The 27,905-nt window shown below is 43.2% G+C and overlaps 2 protein-coding genes across 2 annotated transcripts in view; both read left to right on the top strand.

The window, feature by feature from the left end:
* The first annotated feature begins 1,928 nt into the window (after positions 1-1,928).
* Positions 1,929-21,248, top strand: sugp1 (SURP and G patch domain containing 1). The gene is made up of 14 exons (XM_080726353.1): positions 1,929-2,065; positions 3,836-4,019; positions 4,382-4,479; positions 4,737-4,958; positions 5,105-5,228; positions 5,965-6,068; positions 7,232-7,358; positions 7,965-8,371; positions 8,648-8,757; positions 10,943-11,120; positions 14,290-14,396; positions 15,182-15,327; positions 19,802-19,931; positions 20,044-21,248. Exons 1-14 carry the CDS (start codon positions 2,050-2,052, stop codon positions 20,068-20,070), a joined length of 1,980 nt encoding a protein of 659 aa, XP_080582479.1. The 5' UTR covers positions 1,929-2,049; the 3' UTR covers positions 20,071-21,248.
* Positions 21,249-24,215: 2,967 nt separating this feature from the next.
* The window catches only part of stk11 (serine/threonine kinase 11), a 48,020-nt gene continuing 44,330 nt past the window's right edge, over positions 24,216-27,905 (top strand). The window contains exons 1-2 of the mRNA XM_080726354.1: positions 24,216-24,395; positions 26,512-27,854. Of these exons, the coding sequence (XP_080582480.1) occupies positions 27,571-27,854 (284 nt within the window). The 5' untranslated portion in view covers positions 24,216-24,395; positions 26,512-27,570. The remainder of the gene's footprint in view (positions 24,396-26,511; positions 27,855-27,905) is intronic.

Consider the following 27,905-nt stretch of genomic DNA (forward strand, 5'->3'; position numbering starts at 1 on the left):
ATTATGTTTTACATGTTATGTAAACAAAGATGGCTGCCCTGTATAAAGATGGGGTTGTATGGGGGGTGGAACATGCAAAATCGCGATTGAAATCATGTTTACTAGATTTAATGGGGTAAAAAAAAAAAAAAAAAAAAATTATTTTTTTCTAAGTAAAAGTCGCCCAAAGTCGCTTGGTAGGGAAGCCCATAGTGAGAAAGTTGCTCTAAAAGTCACCTGGCACTGTATGGCTGGCGTACTGTTCTGGGAGGTCCCAAACTAGATGTCCCCCAGAAAGGGGGCGGGGGTCCGGAAAAGTTGGCACCCATCATTTTCTCATAGTTTGGACTCTATAGAACCAGGATCTGCAAAAAAATCAATTTTGGCACAAAAATCCTACGGGAGCTGTTTTGTGGACGCATCGTACCACACTATGAGGGTCTTTCCATTCACAGCTACAGGAGAGAATAGAACTGATCAGATTCAGAACACTGGAACCTATACTACTCTGTCAGCTGAATTGACTTAAGAACCAGGATTCACATGCAGTGAAAGTCAACTTCAGGGAACATTCTATAAAAATGGTGCACTTTAGGCTGCACTGGACGGCCTGCCAATTTTTATTTTACACCTCTCTGGCTTAGCGGAGAGTGCAGTGTGGTAGAGGAGGTCTCCCCGAACGCGTGTGTGTGTCCAGAGTGCCGGCACAAAGAGCCGTTTCCCGTCCAGCGCCCACTAGAGTCTGAAAAGTGCACTATTTGTGCGTCTGGCTGCTCTTTAGGCTGCACTGTACGGCCTGCCAATTTTTATTTTACACCTCTCTGGCTTAGCGGAGAGTGCAGTGTGGTAGAGGAGGTCTCCCCGAACGCGTGTGTGTGTCCAAAGTGCCGACACAAAGAGCCGTTTCCCGTCCAGCGCCCACTAGAGGCTGAAAAGTGCACTATTTGTGCGTCTGGCTGCACTTTAGGCTGCACTGGACGGCCTGCCAATTTTTATTTTACACCTCTCTGGCTTAGCGGAGAGTGCAGTGTGGTAGAGGAGGTCTCCCCGAACGCGTGTGTGTGTCCAAAGTGCCGACACAAAGAGCCGTTTCCCGTCCAGCGCCCACTAGAGGCTGAAAAGTGCACTATTTGTGCGTCTGGCTGATCTTTAGGCTGCACTGGACGGCCTGCCAATTTTTATTTTACACCTCTCTGGCTTAGCGGAGAGTGCAGTGTGGTAGAGGAGGTCTCCCCGAACGCGTGTGTGTGTGTCCAAAGTGCCGACACAAAGAGCCGTTTCCCGTCCAGCGCCCACTAGAGGCTGAAAAGTGCACTATTTGTGCGTCTGGCTGCACTTTAGGCTGCACTGGACGGCCTGCCAATTTTTATTTTACACCTCTCTGGCTTAGCGGAGAGTGCAGTGTGGTAGAGGAGGTCTCCCCGAACGCGTGTGTGTGTCCAGAGTGCCGACACAAAGAGCCGTTTCCCGTCCAGCGCCCACTAGAGTCTGAAAAGTGCACTATTTGTGCGTCTGGCTGCACTTTAGGCTGCACTGGACGGCCTGCCAATTTTTATTTTACACCTCTCTGGCTTAGCGGAGAGTGCAGTGTGGTAGAGGAGGTCTCCCCGAACGCGTGCGTGTGTCCAAAGTGCCGACACAAAGAGCCGTCTCCTGTCCAGAGTCCAATTTGTAAAGGCTATGCACTGCAGTGAACGGCATTTATCTATTAGATGTAAAAAAAAAAGTTAAAAAAAAAAGTCATTAAAACTTAATTTTTACACAGAATCATTATTTTCGTTGTATAGCTTTAATTAAATGGTTAATCTATATTTTTAATGTGTATATCATATACAAATTATTCGTTTTTCAATTAAGTTAGGGGTACTCTTATTCTGAAGAGATCGCCACCGGAAGGCTTATATTTGCTGACACTAAATTTGTTCACGGAACATAGCCCTTAATGCTACACAACAAATGCTAGCAACAACAAGCTGCTAGTGTTGCTGCTGGTAGAAGATCAGGAAGATCTTATTTTTATAAACCTATCAACCTTTACCACCATTTATTGATCAATCTACGCAACTCAGTATGGATCACGATACAGGTAACAAAGTGTCATTGTTTATTATTGCGATTGGATCACTAGATAGACTGAGTTTAAGACAATACATATCTGCTAAAATAGTGCTTAATACCGTTAGCTTGCAGCTAACGCTAGCTGATGGCTCTCACTGCTACTAAACATGGCCATTTAAACACACTGTTAAAAGGACACACTGTTTTTTTATTATCGTGGCTAATCATGAATCACAACAAGCTGTCTAAAGATACTTTGCTGCAAGCACTCAAACGGCAAAGTTAGGTATTGTTCTGGCAGTCCGGTTGCTTGTAGGCCTACATTCATCTAAATTCAGTTGGGAAAGCTGAAAGAAACCTGGTTAAATTAAAACCAGGTTAAAATGTAATTTAGATTTAGCATGTTATCTAGAAGCTAGGTTATATATATATATATATATATATATATATATATATATATATATATATATTATATATATATATGTGTTTTATTTAAATAACCCCCACTTAAATGGATCCATTTGGTTCCATTTGCTCCCACTTCCTAACTATCAATCGTTAACTTGACCCCCTGCCCCCTGGAACCCCTTCTGTGACCAACCTTAGGGTCCCCGTACCACACGTTAAGAACCACTTTCTTAATTAGCTTAACGTAGATTATGATGATGAGTGACACAAACAAAACACATCTGAATCTCAGAATTATTGTGTAATTTGGTTGGCGTAACCTGCTACTTTTCCAGCATGCAGGTGCGGAATTTAGAACATAATTTAATTATTTAGACTGAGGCCCCTTTTTCACTCAAAGAACTTTGGTTCTAGAAATGGTTCTGTTCTAGATTCTTGGAATCATGGTGCTTTCACTGAAACGGCCCTCGTTTCAAGCAGAACCGTTGTAGTTGAAACTTAGAGAGCAGGTTCGATTCCAGGCCAGCAATGTGTGTCTAACTCAAAATAAATCAGCCTTTAAGAAAAAAGTGCTGAGGTATTTACTGGAAAGCAGTTAGAAAGTTAGAAATAGCTTCAGGATAAATTAAATTGTAAAAGTTATTTCCTGCTTGGATGTAATGAATCTATATCATTAATGTACTAATGTGAATTAATGCAATTTAATGTTGATGTATTTTGTTTTTTTATTGTATTGCTTTTTAAAACTGTATTTGTAACATATCTTTGTATGGACCCCAGGAAGACTAGCGGATTGCTAAGGCATCAGCTAATGGGGATCCTTTTCAAATAAACAAATAAATAAACAAATAAATATGACCGGTCCAAGTGTCCATTTCACAGAGGAAATTCAATCATCAATGACGGATACAGTTTCACTTTTATTTTTATTTTATTTTCTTTAATGATAATTTTTCGCTTGCTTTTGCCATCGTTTATATCGCATCTGCATCTTCCAACCTGTAGAAGAGTATAAACATGCCCACTTTGGGTCCCACTTAAGGTCAAGAAAAGTATTATTATTTTTTTGGTTCCACTTCTGAAACCAACCTTTTTGGGTTACTTATAAACAATTCATTTTCAGTGGAAACGCTCTGAACTGGTTCAAAATTAAGTGTAAAAAAAATAGTTGTTTACTAACCAGTAAGACTCTCTGATATGGAGATTAGCGACTGTCAGGTTCGCATGTATGCACAAATTAGCCTTAGCAACCTCATGGTGTCGCTAGAAGAGGGACATGTGAGAAATCAGGGGCGGAGGTTGGTTGTGGTTTGCGAGCCAAGGAGTGTGTGTGTGCAAAGTTTGGCATGGTGTTTTAAGTAAGTTGATTGTTTCATTGTATCTTTGGCAGGGCGAGGAGGAGGAGGGGCTTGGAGGACACGGCCACCTCCCAAGGGGGCTCAGAGGAAGATGAGCTCCAACATCCAGCGTCAAGAAGAGCTCATAGCGCAGAAGAAGAGGGAGATCGAAGCCAAGATGGCGGAACAGGCCAAGAGGAACGCGCAAACCCCCAGCAAGCCCTCCTTACCTCACAGGTAAACTTAACGGCCATTTTCCTTTCTAATACATAGTGCCAGGGCATGTCCTGTTGTCTGGGGCAACTAATATATCTTTATGGACAAGTTCATTAAAAATGTCCTTGTCTGTTATGTTGGACAAGTGGCTTTTGGTTTAATTTTTTCTGTGGCGTTCCTAGCAGCTTTGTGCTGTATGCAAACTGTGGAGTGGAGGGGCCAAGGGGGGTCTTATTTATTTGTAAAATAAAAACTGATTAAAAAAAAGAATAATAATAATATATTATTTTGACTTGCTTGAAGTATAATAACTGTCAGTTATTGTCTGATTGGTTCGCTTTTCTTGAGACGACTAAACTAAAGAGTGTTTGTTATCCCTGCAGTTCTCCCAGTCTACAGGGACCATCCTCCAACAAGTTTGTGAACGATGGAAGCTTTTTGCAGCAGTTTATGAAGTCGCAGAAGGACAAGCCCAGTTCTGGTTGGTACATGAAGCATTTATCCATGCTTTTATACTGTGATTTGCTGTATACCTGCTATACTGTTTTAGCATGTTGGATATGTTTTCCACGAGAAGAAAAACTAAGAAAAAACAAACAAACAACGTATCACACACCTTTATGGTCTGGTATATTGGACTTCCTATATTAAATTTGATCTGTGCCTTCCGTGGCAACATCTATATCCCAAATTGTCACCCGATTGTTATTTATTTATTTGCATTTATTTATTTTGTAGGTTCCAACAGTGAAGCCAAAACCCCGCCGTCGGGGGCCAACAAGAAGACCATCCTGATCGGGAAGCGCCCGGGGCTGGGCATCACCAGCATGCTCAACCAGTTCAAGAACTACTCCCAGAGCAAGAAGAGCCCGGTGCTCAGCCAGAGGCCCAGCGTCTTCTGTTCCCCGGACGAGGACGACGACGAGGAGGCAGACGACGCCAGCTTCCTGGAAGTCAAAGGTAATTTCAAAGCCTTTTTTATGGCGTCTTCTTAACACGCAGCCGGTCGCCTTGCGGTGGACGCCATCCAGCCCTGGCTCTCGCTGCGCGGTCAGTTTGCCCATGATGTGGTGCGGTGAGACCATGTACTCATAGCCTGCTTAAAGTTTCTCCCCCAGAGGACTCGGACACCAGGCTCATCCTGGACAAGCTGGCGTCCTTCGTGGCCGAGGGCGGAGCTGAGCTGGAGAGGAAGGCCAAGGAAGACTACCGAGACAATCCGGTTTTCTCGTAAGTCCCCCCCCCCCCCCCACAGCCATAGATATAAAAAGCTAGATACCTCATCCGCCGCTGCAGTTCATTGGCGCCACTGGTAAAACAGGACTGGCGGAAGTGCGTAACTTTTCCGGGAAAAAAAATATCCGGAAGCTTGCCAGTCCTCTTTTACCAACACTCCAGAGCCGGAGGAGGTGTATGACCAAAGCCCCTTTGATGTCGGTGCAGAAACCTTGGTGTTTGGCTAAAACTGTTACTTTCACTTTCAATTATTCAACTCTTAATTACACTTGAAAACATTTGTAATCAACTGCAATCGACTAATCAAGGGCTTAAATAGTTGCATCAGATGTACAATCTGGCCTGATTAGAAGTGTGTTGACTTGTTGACTGATTAGAGCAGTTAGAAACATGGCTACGCTACATCTAAGGAATGGTCAGAAAAGTTCAGAGAAGAGATTATTGCTTTGTAAAAAAAAAAGGAAAAGGATATAAAACAATTGCAAAGACACTGAACGTTCCAAAAAGTACAGTTTTGAGCATAGTTGACAAGTTCTAAGTCAAAGGAACAGCGGTTACACTATTGAACACATTTGCTAGAGGGGGTTGAATAATTTCGAGCACAACCGTAGTTTTGTTTTGGCCTGATAATGTATTATGACGGGAGTATAAAGTAGAGCATTCATGGTTTCTTCTCTCCTAGCGTTCTCCATCCTCAACATATTGTCACCGTTTTGCTTTGATCTTCCAGGTTTCTGTATGATAAGAACAGCAGAGAGTATCTGTACTACAGAAAGAGAGTTGCAGAGTTCAGGAAGGATTTGCCAAAACCTGTGGCCGTGGCAAATAACCATGGTAAGTTCACCTCTCGTAGCCTCCCCCCTCGGAGTGTAGTAGCACCATTTTGCACTACGAATCCAACACCCTCTTTCCACTCAAATGAGCGAGTATATGGAGGTTTTTTAAATATGGGAAAATCCCCTGTCACGTTCAGCGTCATAAATGTACCAAATCATATGCGCAACAAAACTTGCAACGGGAGCTTTATCTATCATTACGTTTGTCAATTATCGGCTTATCAGTGGTAAATATTGCTGTGCTTTTGCCAGAAATGCTTGCACTCCATAGAACAAGTATGTTTTTGAACTTTCTGCCTGCAAGTTCTGCTTGTTCTCCACTCTATACCCCAAGAAGAGGTTTTCTGAGAATCCTTTTTGAAATCATGTGTATAGAGATATTCAATAATAATAATACATTTGATTTATAACGCATTTTCGCAAACCTCAAAGTGATACATGGTTTTAAAACATTGGCATAAAAACAGCAAAGCCAACCATACAACTAGATGTACATATTTTGAGGTATACAACATGGTTACGGTTCTTTAAAGGGGCGCTAGGATGATCGTAATTTGAATCGCATAGAAGTTCATATCAATTATGATCGATTTCTCCCCAAATCCTCAGTATTCTATCACAGTTTCGCATCAGGGCTGGACCATTAACTGAAAATATATCCAAACCGATATTTAGAACCAATAACACAACTTCTCGCTCATCTAACTTAAATTGAATAATGGAGAAGCATTTATTTTTATATATTTGTTTTTAAATATCTTATATCAACAAATGGACACAAACAGATTCTAATAGATCTTTTCATATTCAAATTAACTACTTAACCCTTATTACTGTACATGTACAATATCAGTATGCAAAATAGTGAACTCGGCTATTAAAAAAATAAATACAATCTTAGTCCAAGCTAAAGTTTTAAATAATCATGCCATTGATTAAAAGTCATATCGCCCAGCCATACTTGGCATCCATACAAACTCCCCCCATTCACCACCTGGATATCAACCCTGCCCCTTCCCCCCCTCCCTCCCCCCTCTTCTTATCCCCGATTGGCTGTAGACTGGTGGTGGTGTGTGGGTGAGAGAGAGGGTAACCGTGGTAACGGTACATTGTTAAGAGAGTGTGGTCGTTGAGTCACCAGTACTGATAGAAAGCTTAAAGTCTCCCCCAGGCCAGTGGACCAGGACACCCGGCTGGTGATCGAGAGGCTGGCCCGCTTCGTGGCGGAGGGTGGCCAAGAGGTGGAAGCCATCGCTGCCGTGCAGAACCGAGACAACCCCGCCTTCAGGTCAGTGTGTGCATGCATGCATCCATCAAAAACAACACGTGCACCTCCAAACTAAGTTTACAAAAGCTGCCGACTGCTGAGTGTCACCCATAGATATAGCTAGGGATGGGACCATATGAAGATTCCATGGTAGATGGTAAATTTATATAGCGCTTTTATCCAAGGCGCTTTACATAGATTGTGCATTACATTCAGCCATTCACGCACACATTCATACACCGGTGGTGGAGGAAACCATGCAAGGCACCAACCTACTCACCGGGAGCAATTAGGGGTTCAGAGTCCCTCTCTGAACCCCTGAAGGACTCTTCGACATTAACTCGGGGGGGAGCCCGGATTCGAACTGGGAACCCTTCGTGCTCTAATAACGGTTTCTCTACCCCTGAGCTATGCCGCCCCTGTCACAATGTGATTTACGATATTCTCACACATTTTTGGAACAAAATGACTGAAATCATGAATGCAGCGTCAGATTACAGTGAACGGCAGAAGAAGACTATTATATTATTATAGAACCACCAGGAGGCCACAATAACATAACCTGACCTGGCAGAGACCTGCTTCTAGTTTTACATTTCCAACCAATCTCTTCCCCCTCTGTTTCAGTTTCTTGTACGACTACCAAAGCCCGGCCCACCGCTACTACAAAGACAAGGTGGAGGAGTATCGCCAGGCCAGACCCATCAAGGAGGAGCCCCCCGTCCCCGTCTCCACCACCCCCCCGCCCCCCAAAGAGGAAGAGGAGGAAGTACCGGTGTCTGCCGCCACAACGGCTCCTCCCCTGCTGGGCTTGGCTCCTCCTCCTCCCGTCTCCCCCCTCCTCCAGCTGGCCGGTCCGGCCCACAACGACCCGCCCGCTGGGTCTGAGGCCCCGCCCCCGGCCGCCAAACGCAAGCGGAAGAGCCGCTGGGGCTCGGAGGACGACCGGGTGGACCTGCTGCTGCCCGTTATCAAGCAGGAGGTCAAGCAGGAGCCCCCGGACCTCCCCGACCCCAGCACGCCTCATCTCTCTGGTAATGTGGACTATTTAAAATGTGTCTTATTAGCGTACGCATTCAGTTCATTCCAATGTTATAGAGGGAAATTAAAATGTGTCAAGGTGTATTAGCCTTTTTAAACAGAGCCCTGGACTAGAGGGTTTAATTGTGTCATTGAAATGGTTCTAACAGTTTGGTGTGTGTGTGTGTGTGTGTGTGTGTGTGTGTGTGTGTGTGTGTGTGTGTGTGTGTGTGTGTGTGTGTGTGTGTGTGTGTGTGTGTGTGTGTGTGTGTGTGTGTGTGTGTGTTCAGTTCAGGACCTCAAAGTCCTGGGCTACAAGAAGGGGAACAGACCTGCAGGTCTGGTGGGCGTGACGGAGCTGTCAGAAGACCAGAAGAAACAGATCAAAGAACAGCAGGAGGTACAGAACGCCTGCATGTGTACATTACACTTAAAGGGATATTCCACTTTCAAAAAAACTTTTGGTCATTGTATGGTCTAATCTAGCCTGACACTTCAGTCCGCACATCACCCCCCCCTGCTGGTGGGTGGTTTGTAGTGTGGACTGAAGCTGCACACATTTTAATCTATTTCGAAGGCGCCCGAAGAGCGGGCGCATTGAATGGGCCAATCAGGGTTGTATGCTTGGGGCACGTGGTGTGGCTGCTCCGGTCCCAGCCCCCTCCAAACAGAGCTCTTGAGCTCACGTAAGACTCACTCGTGGACTCTGATTGGTGTCCTCTGCCCACGTGAGAGTCTAGTGGACTCTGATTGGTCCGTGAAAACTGTCATGGCGGAGTCAGACTTGACTCGTATTATTTTAATAAACTATGAAATAGTGCCGTTTCTTCACGTTTTAATACCATTTTGCACTAACGTAAACATGCAGACATATAATATGTTATGAGAAATAACGTATTTTTGCAATGTCACGCCACGTCGCCGTCGCGCGTGTGTGTGTGTGTGTGTGTGTATGTGTGTGTGTGTGTGTGTGTGACGTCAATAGGCTTTAGCCCCCCCCCCGCCGAAATGGATTGTCTGCCCGGAATGTCAGACTCTCTCCCCCCACGTAGTGTGGTGTTGAGATGTCGGACGCTAGCAGTCAGGCAAGGTCTAATCAGGCTTGTATGAACACCCTGAACAGTTTTTCATTTGCTTCATTCAGTATTTAGATATTTGATGTAAATGTTACCAGCTCCAACACGCCCAGGCCCTCTCCACATACACACCCATTGTAACTTCAAACTCCATTTTAACCATGATAGATTCATTAAAAACACACATTATGTTTTCTGGTGACTCACAATACCCTCCTAATACGTGAGCAGACCGTGTTTTTTCAATAACCTTTTTCTTTTATTTTTAATAATTCTTTGGGAAAATGGAAAACATTAAATACAATAATATTTTATTGAAAATAAATGAAAAAAGTTATTGAAAAAACACGGTCTGCTCACGTATTAGGAGGGTATTATGAGTCACCAGAAAAAATAATGGGTGTTTTTAATGAATCTATCATGGTTAAAATGGAGTTTGAAGTTACAATGGGTGTGTATGTGGAGAGGGCCTGGGCGTGTTGGAGCTGGTAACATTTACATCAAATATCTAAATACTGAATGAAGCAAATTAAAAACTGTTCAGGGTGTTCATACAAGCCTGATTAGACCATACAATGACCAAAAGTTTTTTGAAAGTGGAATATCCCTTTAACGTTTGCATCAGAGGCAAATAATAACACATTTTGAAATTAGATCTGACCTGCAACCTGGAGCTGGGCGAGTTATCGATTTTATTGTTGATTTTTGTGTGAAATGAGAGTAGACATGGTGTGGGATTTAGCTGATTGTAATATTGTGATATAGCTTAAGTGTGCTCTTGTCCTGGTTTAAAGGCTACAGTAAGTTGATATGGCTTTCGGAATAGATTAGACCATTCTAGCTGAATGAAATGAACAACACCTGTTTGGTCATCATACGCATCCTCCTTGTAAATTAATGTGTACATACAAGCATTTACATGGTCAAATCTTCCTAAAGTGGACACTCTCTTTGGCCGCATACACACATTTAAGGCAAATGCTTTACCTGGGGAAACGGCGTCCAATTCATTCCCTATGGAAGTCACATGAAGAGGCAAGCTGCTTAAGCTTTTCATAAGGCTGTCCTTAAGCCCAGGTAAAGCATGTGCCTTAAATGTGTGTACACGGCCTAAGAGTTAACGAATAGAAACGGGAGTGTATCACCTTGGCTTGCTCGGGTAGCATGAGCATGTCTGTCGCTTGCATCACATTTGAAGTGTCCAATGTGCTCATTGACATCAATGTGGAAATGATTAAACAACACTCTGTGGTTTTGTAGCGGCAGTTGAAGCTCAACATGAATTGTAGCTTTGTTAGATGTCGTAATAGCTAGTGACAAACGCCGGGGCGTCTCTTTGTGTCTTCACATCGCTGATTTCCATTGAACATGAACCCTGTGGCATCCTAGCTGTCAAGTCTGAACGCAGCATGAAGCACTTGGCGTGAAGACGAAGGAAAACTAAACTGAAGCTTTATAAACAATGTCTCTAAACTCTTACTAACTTTGTTTCCCCGACCCCGCCCACAGATGCAGGAGATGTACGACATGATCATGAAGCACAAGCGTGCCATGGCGGAGATGCAGGTGATGTGGGAGAAGGCGGTCCGGGACCACCAGCATGAGTACGACAGCGACGAGGAGCTGGACCAGGAGGCGGGGACCTGGGAGCACCGGCTGAGACACATGGAGATGGAGAAGACCCGCGGTAAGACCCTCCGCCCGTGTGTAGGAGGAGCACAGGTTTGTCCTGACGGGTTTGAGCAGAGAACACGCCCTACGCGGAAGTGCCTCTCTTGCCGTTTTGGCCGATAGATATACGGTAGGTTATTGACCGCGACGGCTCAAGTGACCTTGAGCCACTGGAGGCATTGGGTGCGTTCGGAAATGCGCACCGGGTGTGTGCTCAGTGTAGTGAGTGCAGTGGGCGTGACGTTGTAAAGTGCGTTCAGTGTGGCTTATTTACGAACAACCAGTTAAAGGGCAAGTTCACCTCTGGGACAACCAGATCTTATTTTATTGTTGTTTGGGACAAGATTTAGAGTTTAGAGTTATTTTTTGTGTTCAATCTGTGTTTTGAGATATTTTAGTATTTCAGCATGAATGATGATGCATTTTGCATCATATGAGTCATCATGCTGCATCATATGATGCAAAATGCATCATCATTCATGCTGAAATACTAAAATATCTCAAAACACAGATTGAACACAAAACATAACTCAGGATTGTGTTGATCTTGTCCGAAACAACAATAAAACTAGAAGCAGTGCTCTTCCGAGCACAGGTCTCCACCAGGCCGTGCGTCCTGGTGGTGCTACTGTATAATAGGCCAATGTAAAAAGGGTGGCATATGTTCTTCACCTTAGATCTTTCATGGCAATCGGACGCTGCATGCATGATTTCAAGCATTGTGTTCCAAAAATGTGTTTTGCTAAAGTCTACCTGCTGGTGGCGCTATAACAGGACAATGTTAAAAAGGTAGCATTTGTTCCTTGACCTAGTGGGAATATGTGTGGCAAATGTCACGGTAATCGCAAGCTGCGTTGATGATTTGAGGCATTTTGTTCAAAAACGGAGCAATCCTGCAAACTTTAGAAGCTAATATTAGCCAATCAGGATGGAATATGAAATATCAGACGGATTGGACTTGATCACATGACTATAGAGATACTGTGTACCGATTTGCATGATTTTTGGATAAAATCTAAAGGAGTAATATCCAAAAATGTGTTTTACATAAGTCGGCCCAAAGGTGGCGCTATAAAAGGCTGATGTGAAAAATGCAGGGCAAAGGTTTATCCTTAGCCTCTAGGGAGTGCGCTTACAAAGTTTGAAACTGATCGGTGGAGTTATAGGTAAAACCACAAATCGGGCTGTTATAGCGCCACCATGAGGCTGATTAAAAAAAAATTAAGTGGCATTTCTTCCTCTGCCTAGTGGGAATGTGTGTGCGCGATTTCATGATAATTGCACTTTGCGTTTGTGATTTGAGGCATTTTGTTCAAAACGGCTCAATCCCACAAACTTTGGAAGCCAATCTTAGCCAATCAGGATGGAATATGCTAAATCAGACAGATCCGTGTCGATCACATGACTGTCGAGATATTGCCTACCGATTTGTAGGATTTTTGGACAAAATCTGTAAGAGTAGTGCACAGAAATGTGTTTAGCAAACATCGGCCACTAGTTGGCGCTAGAAAAGGCCCATTTGAAAAATTTAGTTCTAGTTCTAGATTGGCATCCAGGGAATGTGTGTGCTCACTTTGGCAGCGACCGGGCCAACGGCGACTGAGATTTGGCGCTCACAAACTGCGAGGACGCACGGACGGACGGACGGAGGGGAAAACATACTCTCCCTCAGCCTTCAGCTGGTGGAGACAATAAGATCTGGTTGTCCCAGAGGTGAACTTGCCCTTTAAGAGGCAGCTGTGCACTTTTTCACTCTGAACTCTGAAGGTAAACTTTCTGAAAAGCAGCCGTTGCTAACGTAACGTTGATATTGAAAGAAGATGTAATTCATAGCATTGGTATACCTGCTGTTGATGCGTGTGAAACTATCAAGCCCAAACGACAAATTAAGCTGCAAATGCTGCATTTTGCGGTCATTTCCTCCATTGTTCACAGCTGAGAAGCGCTCGAGACACGGCCATGAAAACCAACCAATCAAAACACTGCACTGCTGCACCACACTGTCAAACCCCATCTTCTGAGTAGAGTCGCTCAGTGCGTGCACTCAGCACACCGGTGCGTCGCGCACTGGATTTCCGAACGACAACACACCAAGTGCACCGAATAAAAGAACGCCAACATGGCACACCAGTGCGTTGAGTCCGAACGCACCCATTGTGTCATGGCCCAGCCTTGCTGTGTGTGCATTATGTGCTGTGTGAGGAGCAAACATCAGGTCCAGTTCAACTAGAGGTTATTCTCACACCTTTACACCAGGTATACAAGTGTGTTTCAGTTACATTTTACAATAAAGAATAGAGGGTATGCACATGCATAAAGTGAATGGCAAATCAAGTGGCAAAGTGATTTTGACGTTGTTTGATGCAATCAGACTTTTCTGTTAGGATGTATGGCCTCTGGACTGTCAAGGCCAGAAAGTATTTTTTTGCCACTCAGTAGGCGTTCCCAGCTTCCCGCATAACTTCCGGGTATGATGATGATACGTGCATAACATAACCTCTATAAGAGTAGAAGTAGAAATATCAAATATAAAGTGTATTACAGTTCTCTTGCGACGTACCAAGTATCTCAAATGTGCATGAGAAGTATTGGACTGTATCTACAGTCATACTGTATACACAAAGTGAGTAACAATGTAATTGGAGCATGTTAGACTGACATTGCCATCTAGTGGATGCATTTTAAAAGTGCAGCAGATAGACGGATGTAGAGTAGCCTTGTAAAACAAATGTTTGTTAAAGCAAACATTTGTAACTAAAGTTTTGCTTCTGGGGGGTCAATAGAACAAATTATTTTGAGATGGGGATCCGTGGCCAGATGCATATCATTTTGGGGATCCTTGACATGAAAAGGTTTGAGAACCAATGACATACAGTAGAAACATGCGTTTTTCAAAAAACCTTAAAAGCATTTAGAAGACATTCATAGAATCGGGTCAAACATATTCAAAGACTTGCACAAATGGTCACTATTTGAAAAAAAAGCAGCTGCTTGTGAGCTTGTATATCTGCTATTTTTCAATAGATAAAGCATACAAGAACGGTTAAAATAATGCGTCCAACGTCTAAATGGCTTAAGCGGGGGCACCGTGGCCTTGTTGCATATCAAACTGGCGGTCCTTGAAATGCAAACGTTTGAGAATCCCTGACCTACAGTAACACACACGCGTCTCTCTCCTCCTGCAGAGTGGGCGGAGTCTCTGACAGAAATGGGAAAAGGCAAACATTTCATCGGTGACTTCCTGCCCCCGGAGGAGCTGGAGAAATTCATGGAGACCTTCAAGGCCCTGAAGGTCAGTCAGAGTCCCTCACCGTCTGGTGTTTCCTTTTGGTCCATGAGCTCGCATATCAGCGCTTTGGTTGAGAAGCACGTTTTGTTATTTTTTTCTTTTTTTTTTCTCCTCCAAACGAACAGTTTCTTTTTTTGCACTTCATTGATAAGTAGCTAGTTGCCAATGTATGAATGAATGAACCATCGTAAATGCTTTGAGTGCGCAACTTGCTTATAAAAGCGCTATAAAATTGCGAATCATTATTATATAGTAGGCTACTTTAAGTATTTTTGTGTTTACTTTTTTTGTGGCTTTGACTTTTCTCTACACTGTTTAGTTTTTTGGAGCGGTGAAAGCGCTCCCAATAGACAGGTATGTCCGTGGGTATGTGGCTGGGTGGCTGGCTGGGTGGCTGGCTGGCCGTGTCCGTAGCCTGGCAATACCTTGAGTGGCCACACACAACACACTAGTTAAAGGAGGGGCGCTGTTTTGTGCAGGCCAGGCACACTCACCACTCACTCACAGGCACAGTTTACAGTTTAGGCATTTAGCAAGCTGCTCAGATTCACCGCTCCACTTCGAACCGAGGTTTGATTTTTACCTTCTTTTACCAAAAATCGTTTTGCTCTGTATGTTGTTTCTTCTACCTTGTTTGTTTTTCACTGTTCACAACAGTACTTCTTCTTTTTCATACTTCCATGTAACTTGTATCCTTCCTTAACTGCTGTGCCACTTCTGGGAAACTGAATTTCCCCCGTGGGATAATAAAGGTATCTATATCTATCTATCTATCTATCTGAAAACAGGAGGGCCGTGACCCAGACTACTCTGAATACAAGGAGTTCAAGTTGACGGTGGAGAACCTGGGTTTCAGGATGCTGATGAAGATGGGCTGGAAGGACGGTGAAGGACTGGGTTCTGACGGCCAAGGCATCAAAGCACCCGTAAACAAGTGAGACAAGAGGCTTCTGGAGGGAGGGTAACGTTATGGTTCTTTAGGCCCTTTCCCACTGGACGTGATAATGATAAAAAAGATAGTTTTCAATTGAAGTGGATGTTGGCTTCCACACCACAACAATAAAGCCATCATAATTGATGTGACCGCCGACATATCGTTATCGTTATCGCGTCCGGTGGAACCGTGGATCGAACTTTTATGATGGATGGCTTTTATGCAGTTATACTGTATATCGTCGTTGTCTGGTGGAAACCTTGTATGTGCAAAACCGTTTGTTTTGTATTTATCATTTTAAAAACGATTTAAACTAGTGAAAATAGCAGATCTAAAAGCACACAACGCCTCGCACCGCGAGACATTGCTATTTTCACTAGACTTGTGCGACTGTCTTTTATGATGAAGCAGGGCTTTTCTTTACGTAAAAAAACATACCAATTTGAAACTTGGAGATACAAGGTTTCTGCCCGACAGTGACGATATGTTTTTGTGCATAATATTTAAAATGGACTATTGTGATTTGTTTCATGATTTACACTTCTAAGAAAGGGGCTAAACTAATCCTGATCTTGTCACAAACAGAAAAACAAGCATTACATTACCTACAATGTAGAGATGCAATTTATGGCTCTTTGAAGTGAGCCAGAGCCATGGCTCTGGCTCACTTAAAAGAGCCGTTCAAAAGACTGGCTCATTTGGCTCTTTTCCCTCATTGCATATTTAAAATATTTTTGTTGAAACATGAATCCACAAGGTGGCACGGTCTGGCACCACATTCCTCTGCTGACAGTTGAGATCACAATTTTGTATTTACCCTTTTTATAAAACATTTGTGTGTAAATTAAGCTACCTTGACTAATGTTATTCATGCAACACCTTAAAAAAACCAAGCAGGCAACAATGAACTCGCTCCTCCCTAGCGGCGTATATAGCCAGGATTTACCAACTGGCTAGGCCTGGCACAATGTGAGCTTGTACATCGGCTATTTTAAAATAGCAAACATTTAAATATTTACAGGGACATAATACAGTCATTTGTCATGGAAGTGGACTTCCCAAGCAATATGGAGACGTTTTAATTATAGAAATCGCTTAATAATTGTCTACGCTATGATCAAATCAAACTGTAGTGTCTTAATTTGCTTCCTAGATAGCTGCACATAGCCGCGCCGCACCGCGCATCGCGGCGCCGGCGGCGCCGCACCGCGTCGCGAGCCAATTCAGCCAAATGAACGGCTCCCTACTCCGCGAACCGGATCCTATCGTTCACTTCAAAGAGCCGTTCAAAAGATTCGATTCGTTCGCGAACGTTGCATCTCTACTACAATGTACTAGGCATTTAGCAGACACCCTTATCCCGGGTGATTTACAATAAGCAGGGTGAACACGTACATAGAATGCAGAGAGACGGTGTAGCGCCTCAGTAATCTAGGATCACAGGTAAACCAAATGCCTAGGTGCAGTAAAAAACAATATACTATCACAATAACAACTTGCCAGGTGAATGAGACAGTAGTCACACAGATCTTCTACCAGTGCAGGCAGTGGCGTCAGTTCAGCAAAAGCTAGGGTATGGCAAAGATGGGAGAGTCCTCATGGATAAGAGGCATTAGATTTTGGATAACACGGTTACATTGTGAAAATAGCAGATCTACATGCTCACAACGTCTCGCGCTGCGAGGCGTTGTGAGCATGTCGATCGGCTATTTTCACAATGTCTGAAAACAACAAATTTTGGCTGTTCTTTTACACAGGTTTCTACGGTTTCTTGGGCTGGATATGGTAGCCTGGAACGGTTGTTCAAGTGCAGCTAAACGTGGCATGTTAGTAAACGGGCCACAGTTAACAATAATGCATTGCACCTGTGCAGCTGACCTGCGGAACCTGGGAATATACCATTTTGTCAAGATGGGGAGAAGTGTGGAGAATAGTTAAAGTGACCATTTTGTTACATTTTGTATTTGTAGTTATTTTACTGTAATTTAACAACATAATAACCAGCACAGATAGACAAAGAGACATTCATGGATTTATATTTAAAAGTAACTTTTATTTTCCCCCCTGGACCCAGGGTATGGCAGCTGCATACCCCTGCCATACCCAATTGACGCCCCTGAGTGCAGGCCACTAGGAGTGTGTCCTCCTGAAATGCTTGCAGACAAAGCCTTGGCTGTGAATTCTGGGTATTGTAGGATCAGACAGCAGCAATGTGCCATATACAGAATAAGGGGGGGGGGGGGGGGGTATTGCATTTTCTCAGGTAGTGTTGCATGTAATCAAAACTATATTGCATCAGTCGACGCTAGGGCGATTGTGTAGCACATCCTCTTCCATAACGACTGTCATCCGTTAGGCTAGCTTCATTTCAGAATGAATCAATGTGTTTGCCGTCCCCACGGTGAAAATTGACTCGTCTTTTCTTTTTACTGCTTACATTTATTTCCATGTTGAAATGTTCGTGACGCCATGAGCCGTTTTTTAAAACCTTTCTATATCATTCTGTAATGTAAAGGCAACGTGCATTGATGAGAGCAACACAATCGGGTACATCTGATGCAGACAAACACTTGGAATGTGTGTGTGTGTGTGTGTGTGTGTGTGTGTGTGTGTGTGTGTGTGTGTGTGTGTGTGTGTGTGTGTGTGTGTGTGTGTGTGTGTGTGTGTGTGTGTGTGTGTGTGTGTGTGTGTGTGTGTGTGTGTGTGTGTGTGTGTGTGTGCGTGCACTGTTTATTACTAAGGACTGTTCATCTTCTCTCTCACCATACAACAACGTGTTTCATATTTAGTTATTAAATACCCTATTAAACCTTTGGTTTACGGGGTGAGAACAGAGTGACACCAGTGACATCACAATGTCACTGGTTGACCACACTGTACTTTGTGTACTGCGTGGTCCACCACAGTGACGACCACACTGTACTTTGTGTACTGCGTGGTCCACCACAGTGATGACCACACTGTACTTTGTGTACTGCGTGGTCCACCACAGTGATGACCACACTGTACTTTGTGTACTGCGTGGTCCACCACAGTGATGACCACACTGTACTTTGTGTACTGCGTGGTCCACCACAGTGATGACCACACTGTACTTTGTGTACTGCGTGGTCCACCACAGTGACGTCTTCTATCTTACGTGTTTTAACCACTACGTTGTCAACTATATTGTTGCCACGTGACAAAATGAAAACCTTGAGACCAAGCTGGCCAAGTTGCACGAGGTACGTTATGAAGATGCCTTTGTTTGGCTTACGGGGATACGTCTGCTGACGTTGCCAGCAGTCTAAATATGGACCAGCAAAGGCCCCAGAGAATATACCAATACGTCAGGAACTAACTGCTGAACTTTGATCCAGTTGGCACTGTGGGTATAGCTGGCAGCATCCACTGAATTCTTGGCAATAATCTCAGACTTATTGGTCAGTTTATTGGCGTGTCTTTATTTTGATATGTGTTAATCCTCAAGGCTTTGAATAACAATGTTCGGGTTTCAAAATCTCAAAACATGTCTGAGATAACTAATCGCAAAATCAGGTGAAATAAGTGCATTTCAATGTTGGCAGTGCTTGTCCACTCGATGAGCCTTTTGATTATAATGAACTTGCCCAGTGAAATATATATAGGAAGCTCCTGCATGTTGCTGGCTGTGGGATAATTTGTTTCAGTAAAGCAAAACCTAACCAGTGGCCTTAAAGGAGTAGTTCACCCCCAAAAAGATTTTTTTTGTATTGATTACTCATGCCATGGAGACTTGAGTTCAATAATAACTTTTTGTAATTGTCACATTCCTAAGACAATAATTTGAAATTAGAAATCGTGGTCAAAGGCTAAAAAGGCTAAAGAATAGGACTTGATGCCTCCCTGCTTGGCACTCCGCATCAAGGGTTGGATTGGTGTAAGTCCCTGTGATATAATAGCGTTGTGTCCAGGGGGTCAGCTGTACTGGTACATCAAGCTGCCTCACGCAACAGAAACGGGAGATAGGCTCCTGCCCTTTGGGCCTCATGGCTCTGCTAGGCTTATTTTACATACTTACTTAAATCAAAACCTGTGCTGAAAGCCTTGAACAGAATGACGAAGTTGGATCGATGGCTGTTTGCAGCAAAGTTGTCACCCGTGTATGCAGCGTCTACATCAAAGCAAAAGAAAAACATTTTTGGTGGTCATAGATTTTGGTTCACTCAGCATCCTGTGCATGTGCAAGGTTTTACAACAAACGCGTGTCATTTTAAAACACTTGACAACAAGGCAGGCGCTCCCACAGTAAAGCCTTGCACCTCCACAAGTGTGCCGCCCAAGTGGTCAAGATGTGGCGGACGGAACAGGTTATCATCACAGGAACCAAAACAAGCGTCTTAGCCAAGCCCAGCGATTGGTTACAGGTGTTTTCCTTGGGGAAATGCCATTCACGCCATACAAGTATAATCTTGCAGACACAAACTGACTTTGTCCTTTTTTGTTTTGCCTGCAGGGGAACTACGGCTGTGGACGGTGCAGGGTTCGGAGTGGACCGCCCCGCTGAGCTGACGGGACAAGACGATGAATATGATGCTTATAGAAAGAGGATGATGCTCGCTTATCGCTTCAGGCCCAATCCATTGGTAATTTAAGGATTTTTTTTTCTTCTTATTTTTGGTGTGAATTTGACTCATTTGGCTTTTTTGTTTGTTTTATATCTCATCTCATGTTTCTCTTTCTTTCTTTGAAATGTAGAATAATCCTCGAAGGCCGTATTACTAAAGAAGAGGGACGTGACGATGGCTGTTCTTTGGAACCTTTTTACTTTTTACTCTTTGGGTCGTGAAGATGGACAAGTAGAGTTTTGTGAAATTTTACCAGGCTGTATTTGAGAAAGGGAAAAAAAGATTTGTGAGTCATGCTGGCTATCTTTTTTGTCAGTGCAGATTTTGTCAGTGCAGATTAAGCCACATAAAGTCTGATTTATACTTTGTCATATGACACAGTGTCACATTGTTATGTTTGCCTACAATGAGTGACATGCCGAAAATAGGGACGCCAGGTCGAAAGTGTTAATCCAGTTACATGGAATTAGGGATGTGACGATATGAACATTTCATGTCACGATTATTGTGACCAATGAAATCGCGATTTACGATATTATCGAGATAATCCAACTATCCCCAACATCCATTATCCTGGGGCGGAACATTTGCCAAACAAATAGCAGATCTACAAGCTCACAACGAGTTGCGAGCTTGTAGTTTTACCAATAGAGGGTTTAAATGGTACCGGATATGCAGCTCTGCAAATAAAAGGTGAATTGATCCCAGTGCATGACGGAGGACGATTTCATGATAAATGTAATCTCCACGATACGATTATCGTGAATGTTTGTTATCACGATAAACGATAATATCGCTTATCGTCCCATCCCTACATGGAATATCGTTGCGTGGTGGTTCAGCCACGTAGCGTAATAACCACATTCCTTGTGATCGCGAGGTCCCGAGTTCCAATCTGACTCCCATCATGTCTCGCATGTCTCTCCTCTATCTGCTCTAGGTTTCCTAAGTAAAGAAATCCAAGCTAAATAAAAATCATATCTGACAAAAAGAAAAGCTAAATATTCTTGCATTGATAAAGGTTAATGGCTCAGATGGAATCAATGGTTTGTTTTTGTTACTTTAATGTCTAATGATGGAAGAAAATGACCTGCTCAGTGCATTGTGACCTGATTCTGTGAAGATTTTAATGTTTGAGTTTAATCTTGTTCCCTTTAAAAAAAACAATTTATATTCCTTAACCGAATGGCACACTTTTACTTGTAAAATGATCTGCTTTGTTTAGAGGTTTTGCATTGAGGGATTTTTCTTTGACTTTGCTGAATCACTTTAAGTATTACACTGTCCTAAAACAGCAACATTATTATACAGAAAGCCTCAATGTGAACAATAAAAAATGCCCATGACAGGATCATTTGTGTATAAAATGACTTATGCTAAATGGGTCCCTCTGTTCTATTCACTTGGACAAGACCATCTGCCTTCCTAGTTTGTTAGACCAGTGGTTCTCAACCTTTTCGCCCACAACCCCAAAATACTAATATTTTAACCGGGGACCCGGTAACCCTTCACCCTGACTAGCATTAAGAGTTGAGGCATTAGGCTACATTTTGTAGAACACGGTTCTATTGTGAATAAAGCAGATCTACCGGTACATGCTCACATGTAGATCTGCTTTATTCACAATTTCTGCCTTTAATATTTGACAATATGGTCAATGTTAATTTATTTTATTTTAGAGGTCTTAAAAGTCCTTAAATTGACACTTCAGAAATGTGCAGATACCGTCTATAGTATAGTCTGTACCCTTATACTGTCAGGGTTTCCTGCAGGAAAAAGTCTTGACCAGGGGGGATCTCATGGTGCACGTGCAAAGCGTGTGCACCGAAAATATTTGATAATTAATTAATTCAAGTAATTAATTCACTTAATTTGTAATATTAATCCTTAATTTTGCCCTATAAAAAACACATGAATGTGCCCATGATGACGGAAAACACAACTAAATTAATTCCCTTATTTTAGACTAATTCTTATTTTTGCCCTCAACATAAAAGGAGAGGTTGACTCTTGTCTCTTGGCCAGGTGCTACAGATTTTAGGCCAGGGGGCCCCCCTGGCCAATAAAGTGCTGCAGGAAACCCTGACTGTATGTCGGTTTGTTTACTGCTGAGTGAGACAACAATGTTGTACATAAGTTAATCATCTGGGGACCCCTCAAAATAATTTGGGGACCCCCCTGGTTGAGAACAACTGTGTTAGACGATAACTATGTTGGTTCAGGCAGGATGTTTTCTGCCTTTTATATAGTCTTATATTTTATGTCCTATTCAGTGACTTGCAGAGTTGGCCGAGTCAAGCCCGCTGATTATAGTGAAAGTAATAGATATGTGAAATGAGAGCTTCAGTTTGCCATTCCCTAGGGGGTTTACACTGGTTAATTATAACCCCCTGGAAACCCCATCCCAGCAAGAGACCCTGATGGTGTTGGTTCTACCGATCGCTCAGTGTCACTGTTGGCCACGGAGGACTGCTTGACACCGACGGTGTCTCTGTGACATGGATGCTCCGGGAGTATGATGACACTTCTTTTTTAAGATGTTCAGGAAGTGTCACAGCAAGTGAAGTGACTAAACAACTTTGCCCCACAGCTGTGAAGTACTGATCTGACTTGGGGGCTCTGAAATGACGACCCCCCCCCCCCCCCCACACACACACACACACACACACACACACACACACACACACACACACACAAAGATGCATTTTAGGATGCTGTCTTGGATGTATCTGCAGAAATGTGGGATAAAACATGTATTATAATTTAGATGGGGAATGGGGTCCCAGAAAATGATTGTATCCAAGGTAGAGTTCTCAAAGGGCCTGAAAATTAAGGCCCGGCCCTAACTGGGTCAGCCCGAGGCCCTACTAGTTTGCATACATTTTAGGCCCTACCCTACCCTAAATGTCGGGTCGGGTTTGAGTATGGTCGGGTTCTTATTACTCTATCACAGAGTAATAGTAATGAAATAATACAAAAATATATATTTTCTTTTTACATTGAGCCCGAGGCTCTAGCCCGACTAATTAGCTTACATTTTAGGCCCTACCCTATCCTAAATGTAGGGTCGGGTTCGGGCAGAATTTGAGAACTCTAATATGGAACCCCATAAGAAGATTGTTGTAGTTAGATTATATTTACTACATAAATTCTACAACTAGTAGTGGGGGAGATTGGGCTGTGGAGAATGTCGTTCTTAACTCCCATCCTGTGTTGAAATATCAGTGACATAAACTGTTCATTTTGCTGGGAATCCCTTCAAGGAGCCCGACAATGAGAAGCACTGGATTTAGGATTACATCAAGACTGGTGAATAATCTGGAGAAACAAGTATTACATTGATATATCATATCAGACTAGATGTAATCTTTGATTTGATCATATAGCCTATTGTAATATGCCAATAGAGTTGTATTTTGATCATCCAACACTTTTATTATACTTAAAGGAGTAGTTCACCCCCACAATGATAGTTTTTCTATTGATCAGTCAAGCCATGGAGACCTGAGTTCAATAATATACTTTTTTTTGTAGGCCTACTTGTTGTATTCCTAAAACAAAAATGTGTAAACTAGCCTGACAGTTTCCCCATACAGTGCCATGCATTTGGGTCCCCATCCGGAATCAATGGGGGTACATACTATAATCACATTTTTGGAGCGGTGAAAGCGCTCCCAATAGACAGGTATATCCGTGGGTATGTCCGTGGGTGGGTGGCTGGGTGGCTGGCTGGCCGTGTCCGTAGCCTGGCAATACCTTGAGTGGCCACACACAACACACTAGTTAAAGGAGGGGCGCTGTTTTGTGCAGGCCAGGCACACTCACCACTCACTCACAGGCACAGTTTACAGTATACAGTTTAGGCATTTAGCAACACACACAGGGTATAGCTGCTCAGATTCACCGCTCCACTTCGAACCGAGGTTTGATTTTGTCTTAGGAATGCGACAAATACAAAACAATATTATTGAACTCAAGTCTCTATGGCATGAGTAATCGATTGTGTGTGTGTGTGTGTGTGTGTGTGTGTGTGTGAGAGAGAGAGAGAGAGTGTGTAGTCAAAACAATATTGTGATATTTGACACATTGTCCCGATGGTCCTGTCTCTACTCCCTAGGCCTAGATCATTAATTAATTCATTGCACTTTTTTCTTAATACAGCGAGTGAGTGGGGACGTAAATATTGACATGATCTTTTTTTTTTTTTTTTTCTTTTTTTTTTTTTTTTACTTGTGGTGACTTGGATGACGCATTAACGCGAGGGGGTGGGGCTATGGGGGGAGGTAAACAAGATGGCGACAACCTGAGTAGCAGCAGGAACATGTATAGTCACTGAAACTAGCCGGAGAATATGAATAAACACACATGAGACCTTCTTACAGGCAGCCTGCACGGATCCACACACACACACACACACACACACACACACACACAGTACAGGATCTGATCATCCCGACCTGCATGAGCACACGGATCTGAAGGGTGAGATTTATTTATATACTAAAACTATACAACCACACCATTTAAAACCCCCATTACAAAAATAGCAGATCTGCAAGATCATAATGCGTCCCATCGCGACGCATTGTGATCTTGTAAATCGGATATTCTTTTTTTGTATTAACAGCCGATCTACACTCACTGTGTGCGACTCAACACACACACACACACACACACACACACACACACACACACACAGGGAGTTTTCGATCGCTCATATTAACATGTTATCATTCAAAAGTGTTTTTATTTGTCGTTTTCTTCCACACACACACACACACGCGCGCGTAAAGATAGAAGCAATCGGAAACAATTATAATGCCACATACCAATATGTTGATTCATATGATTAACAGTCAAATAAAACGCTTAAATATTCGTATTTTTGCTCGACAGAAAATTGTATTTACATCAGAAACGAGTGTCGTCGTGACTTTCTTTAAACCTCCCCTGATGAAAATAATCAAGTGTAAATTAAAGTGCTTATGTTGTTGTTGTTGCTAGCTGAGCTCTTTGTAATTTATCAGCTTTTGGCTGCCAAAGAATAATAGTCTACTAATCTTGCTCTGATAACACAGTGTTTATTAGTGATGAATGGAATCATAAACAGATCACTTTCTCTTTCATCTGACCGACCACTAGTTAAAGTTGAAGGCTTTGAGCAGCTATGTAGCTAGCATTCATGCTAACCAGTGGTGTAAAGTAATTAAGTATATTTACTTAAGTACTGTACTTAAGTACAATTTTGAGGCATTTGTACTAATTAAGTCATTCCAATTTCCAATACTTTTACTTCTACTCCACTGCATGTTAATCGGATCCAAATATGGTACTTTACTCCACTACATTTATTCCATCACTTTAGTTACTTACTAGTTACTTTGCTGATATAAATTATAATATTATAAAACATACATAAACCACTTCAAGTACATTTTGATGACAATAGTTTTGTACTTTTACTCAAGTGCAATTGTTTGAATTCCAGACTTTTACTTGCAACATAGTATTTCTAATCTACATTTCAGTATTGATACTTTTACTTTAATAAAATGTGAGTACTTTTTCCACCACTGTCCGTTGCAAGTTGAAGTCCCGAATTAAAAATGTACTTGAGTAAAACGTACAAAGATATCGGTATCAAAATGTACTTAAAGTACCAAAAAAGTAGAAAGTAATCATTATGCAGAATGTCCCATTTCACAAGCTTTCAAATGTATGATATGTATTAAAAATCTTTTGAAGATAGCAGATCTATAAGCTCGCAATGCTTCGCACCGTGGCACATTGTGAACTTGGAAATCTGCTATTTTCAAATGGCCAAAAAATGTATTTAGCGTTGAACTGGTTAATGTATTTCAAAGTGGAGTAGTGGAGTAGAAGTAAAAGTATTGGGAAATACTCAAGTTAATAATTACAAATACCTCAAACTTGTAGTTAAGTACAGTACTTGAGTAAATTTATTTAGTTAGTTTACGCCACTGATTACTGCACTTTAAATGCATGTTATTTATGTTCACTGTCCTCTGCTCTCTTATTCGTTGGGGAATGCTTTACATTAAACACTCTAACCAGGCAGGACAGTGTTATTATATTAATGTATGTTTTTAACAGGGCAGTTTCCCTTCATTCATATCAAGCAACTTCTTGGCTACTGTTTCTGTTTAGCATCGTTGCCACTAACACATGCAAGCCAGCCCAGGGTTCAAGGAGGGACTGATGTTTGTTTTCCTCCTCGCGGTGTGGTTTTGTCTGCTTGGCATGCCATCACTGAGCAATGGCAGCGTGTCTCGTCCTACTGTGACCTGAAATCAGTTTATATCTTTGAAATGAACCCCCAGAACACTGTGTTTTAGAGCTAGAAGGGCAAAATGAGCTACCCTCTGTTGAAATAAATAGCCACCAACACATTACAGTATATCAGTGTTTCTCAAAGTGGATTCCAGGGACTCTGTGGGTTCCTTTTAGGGGGTCTGTAACTCTGACAGTGTACCAAGAGTTTAGGGGAGACCTTGCAATTTGAAAGTTTGAGAAACACTGCATTATATGATCCCCCTTGGATGTGCAAGTATTGAATGTTGTGACTCTTGTCTTTAAGGCACCAAGGAGGAATAGGAGCCACTCTGCATGGTAAGAAGACTTGGGGAGCATTTCTGGATGGATCGGGGCCAGGACCTGCTATGCCCAGGCTGACAATAACAGAGATTGCCATTGCATAATTTGGAACCTGTGCAAGTTGGATGGGAGCCAGCGGTTATGTGTCCTGATTCAAACCATGCATTGCAGCAGCAGCAGCGCAGCTCGTTGACAGAAATGCAACGCTCCCCCTCGCCGGCTGCAGAAGAAGAAGCAGAGCTGGTCGCCTCTCCTCTCCTCCGCCCGTAGTCGCTGTCGTCGCCCTGTGGTATTAATTCACTTAATAGAGGCGACCGGTCGCGTTGGCCCGGGCCAGGGGAATGTAATCTTTTGAAGAGAACCGTGATCCCTTCGGTATGCTAAACCCCGCACTTATCAACAATCATAGTCTAGAAATGATGTCCACGCGGGCCTGAACTTTCCCCGCAAACAAGCACTGACTGAACTGCACTGGATATATATACTGTAGTCTCACTAGAACCCATTTAAGGCTTGTTTCGAGTCGTTTGCGTTGATCCAAGTGTGCAGCAGAACCACATAAAGTACGTTTGGGTTCTCCAGCAACCGTGGCCCCTCTGCTGTGCTCATGAACGCGGCGTTCTGTTTTTCCCTGTAAAGAACCGTTTTTTGCAGTGAAACCTTTAAATGTTTACAAATTGGGATTGACGCCAACCCCCCTCCCTCCCACTCTCCCCTTTCCCTCAAATCTCAGGCGTGGTGGTTCGTCCTCCTACCCCCCCTTTCTGTAGCCCTGTCAAGTGTACTGTATTTTCCCGGACTCGTGGAATTATAAAAACGAAAACGCTCTCAACGCGGACCTGAAAGAAAGGTCGGGCAGTTATGATGACCTTACTCTTATGAAGGAAATACAAAACTGAGCCAGGCACGGACGACGGATCATCCGTGTCACTTTGTGTGTGTGAATCAATCGAGTGACCGCAGGACGAACAGACGTTGACACTGACACTGACAGTCTTCCTTATTAACACACGTGAACGCGGGGTCAGTGACAGTCGCCACCATGAGCATGGGTGAGCTCCAGCACCTGGACTACCTGACGGAGAGCGAGCTGATGGGCATGGACACCTTCATCCACCGCATCGACTCCACCGAGGTGATCTACCAGCCCCGGAGGAAGCGCGCCAAGCTCATCGGCAAGTACCTGATGGGCGACCTGCTGGGCGAGGGCTCCTACGGCAAGGTCAAGGAGATGCTGGACTCGGAGACGCTGTGCCGCCGCGCCGTCAAGATCCTCAAGAAGAAGAAGCTGCGGCGGATCCCCAACGGAGAGGCCAACGTGAAAAAGTGGGTTGGTTTGTGTTTTTTAGTCTTTTAGTCCAGGGGTTTTCAACAGGG

Source organism: Nannobrachium achirus (assembly GCF_963921795.1).
Source record: "Nannobrachium achirus genome assembly, chromosome: 5".
Lineage (NCBI taxonomy): Eukaryota > Metazoa > Chordata > Actinopteri > Myctophiformes > Myctophidae > Nannobrachium > Nannobrachium achirus.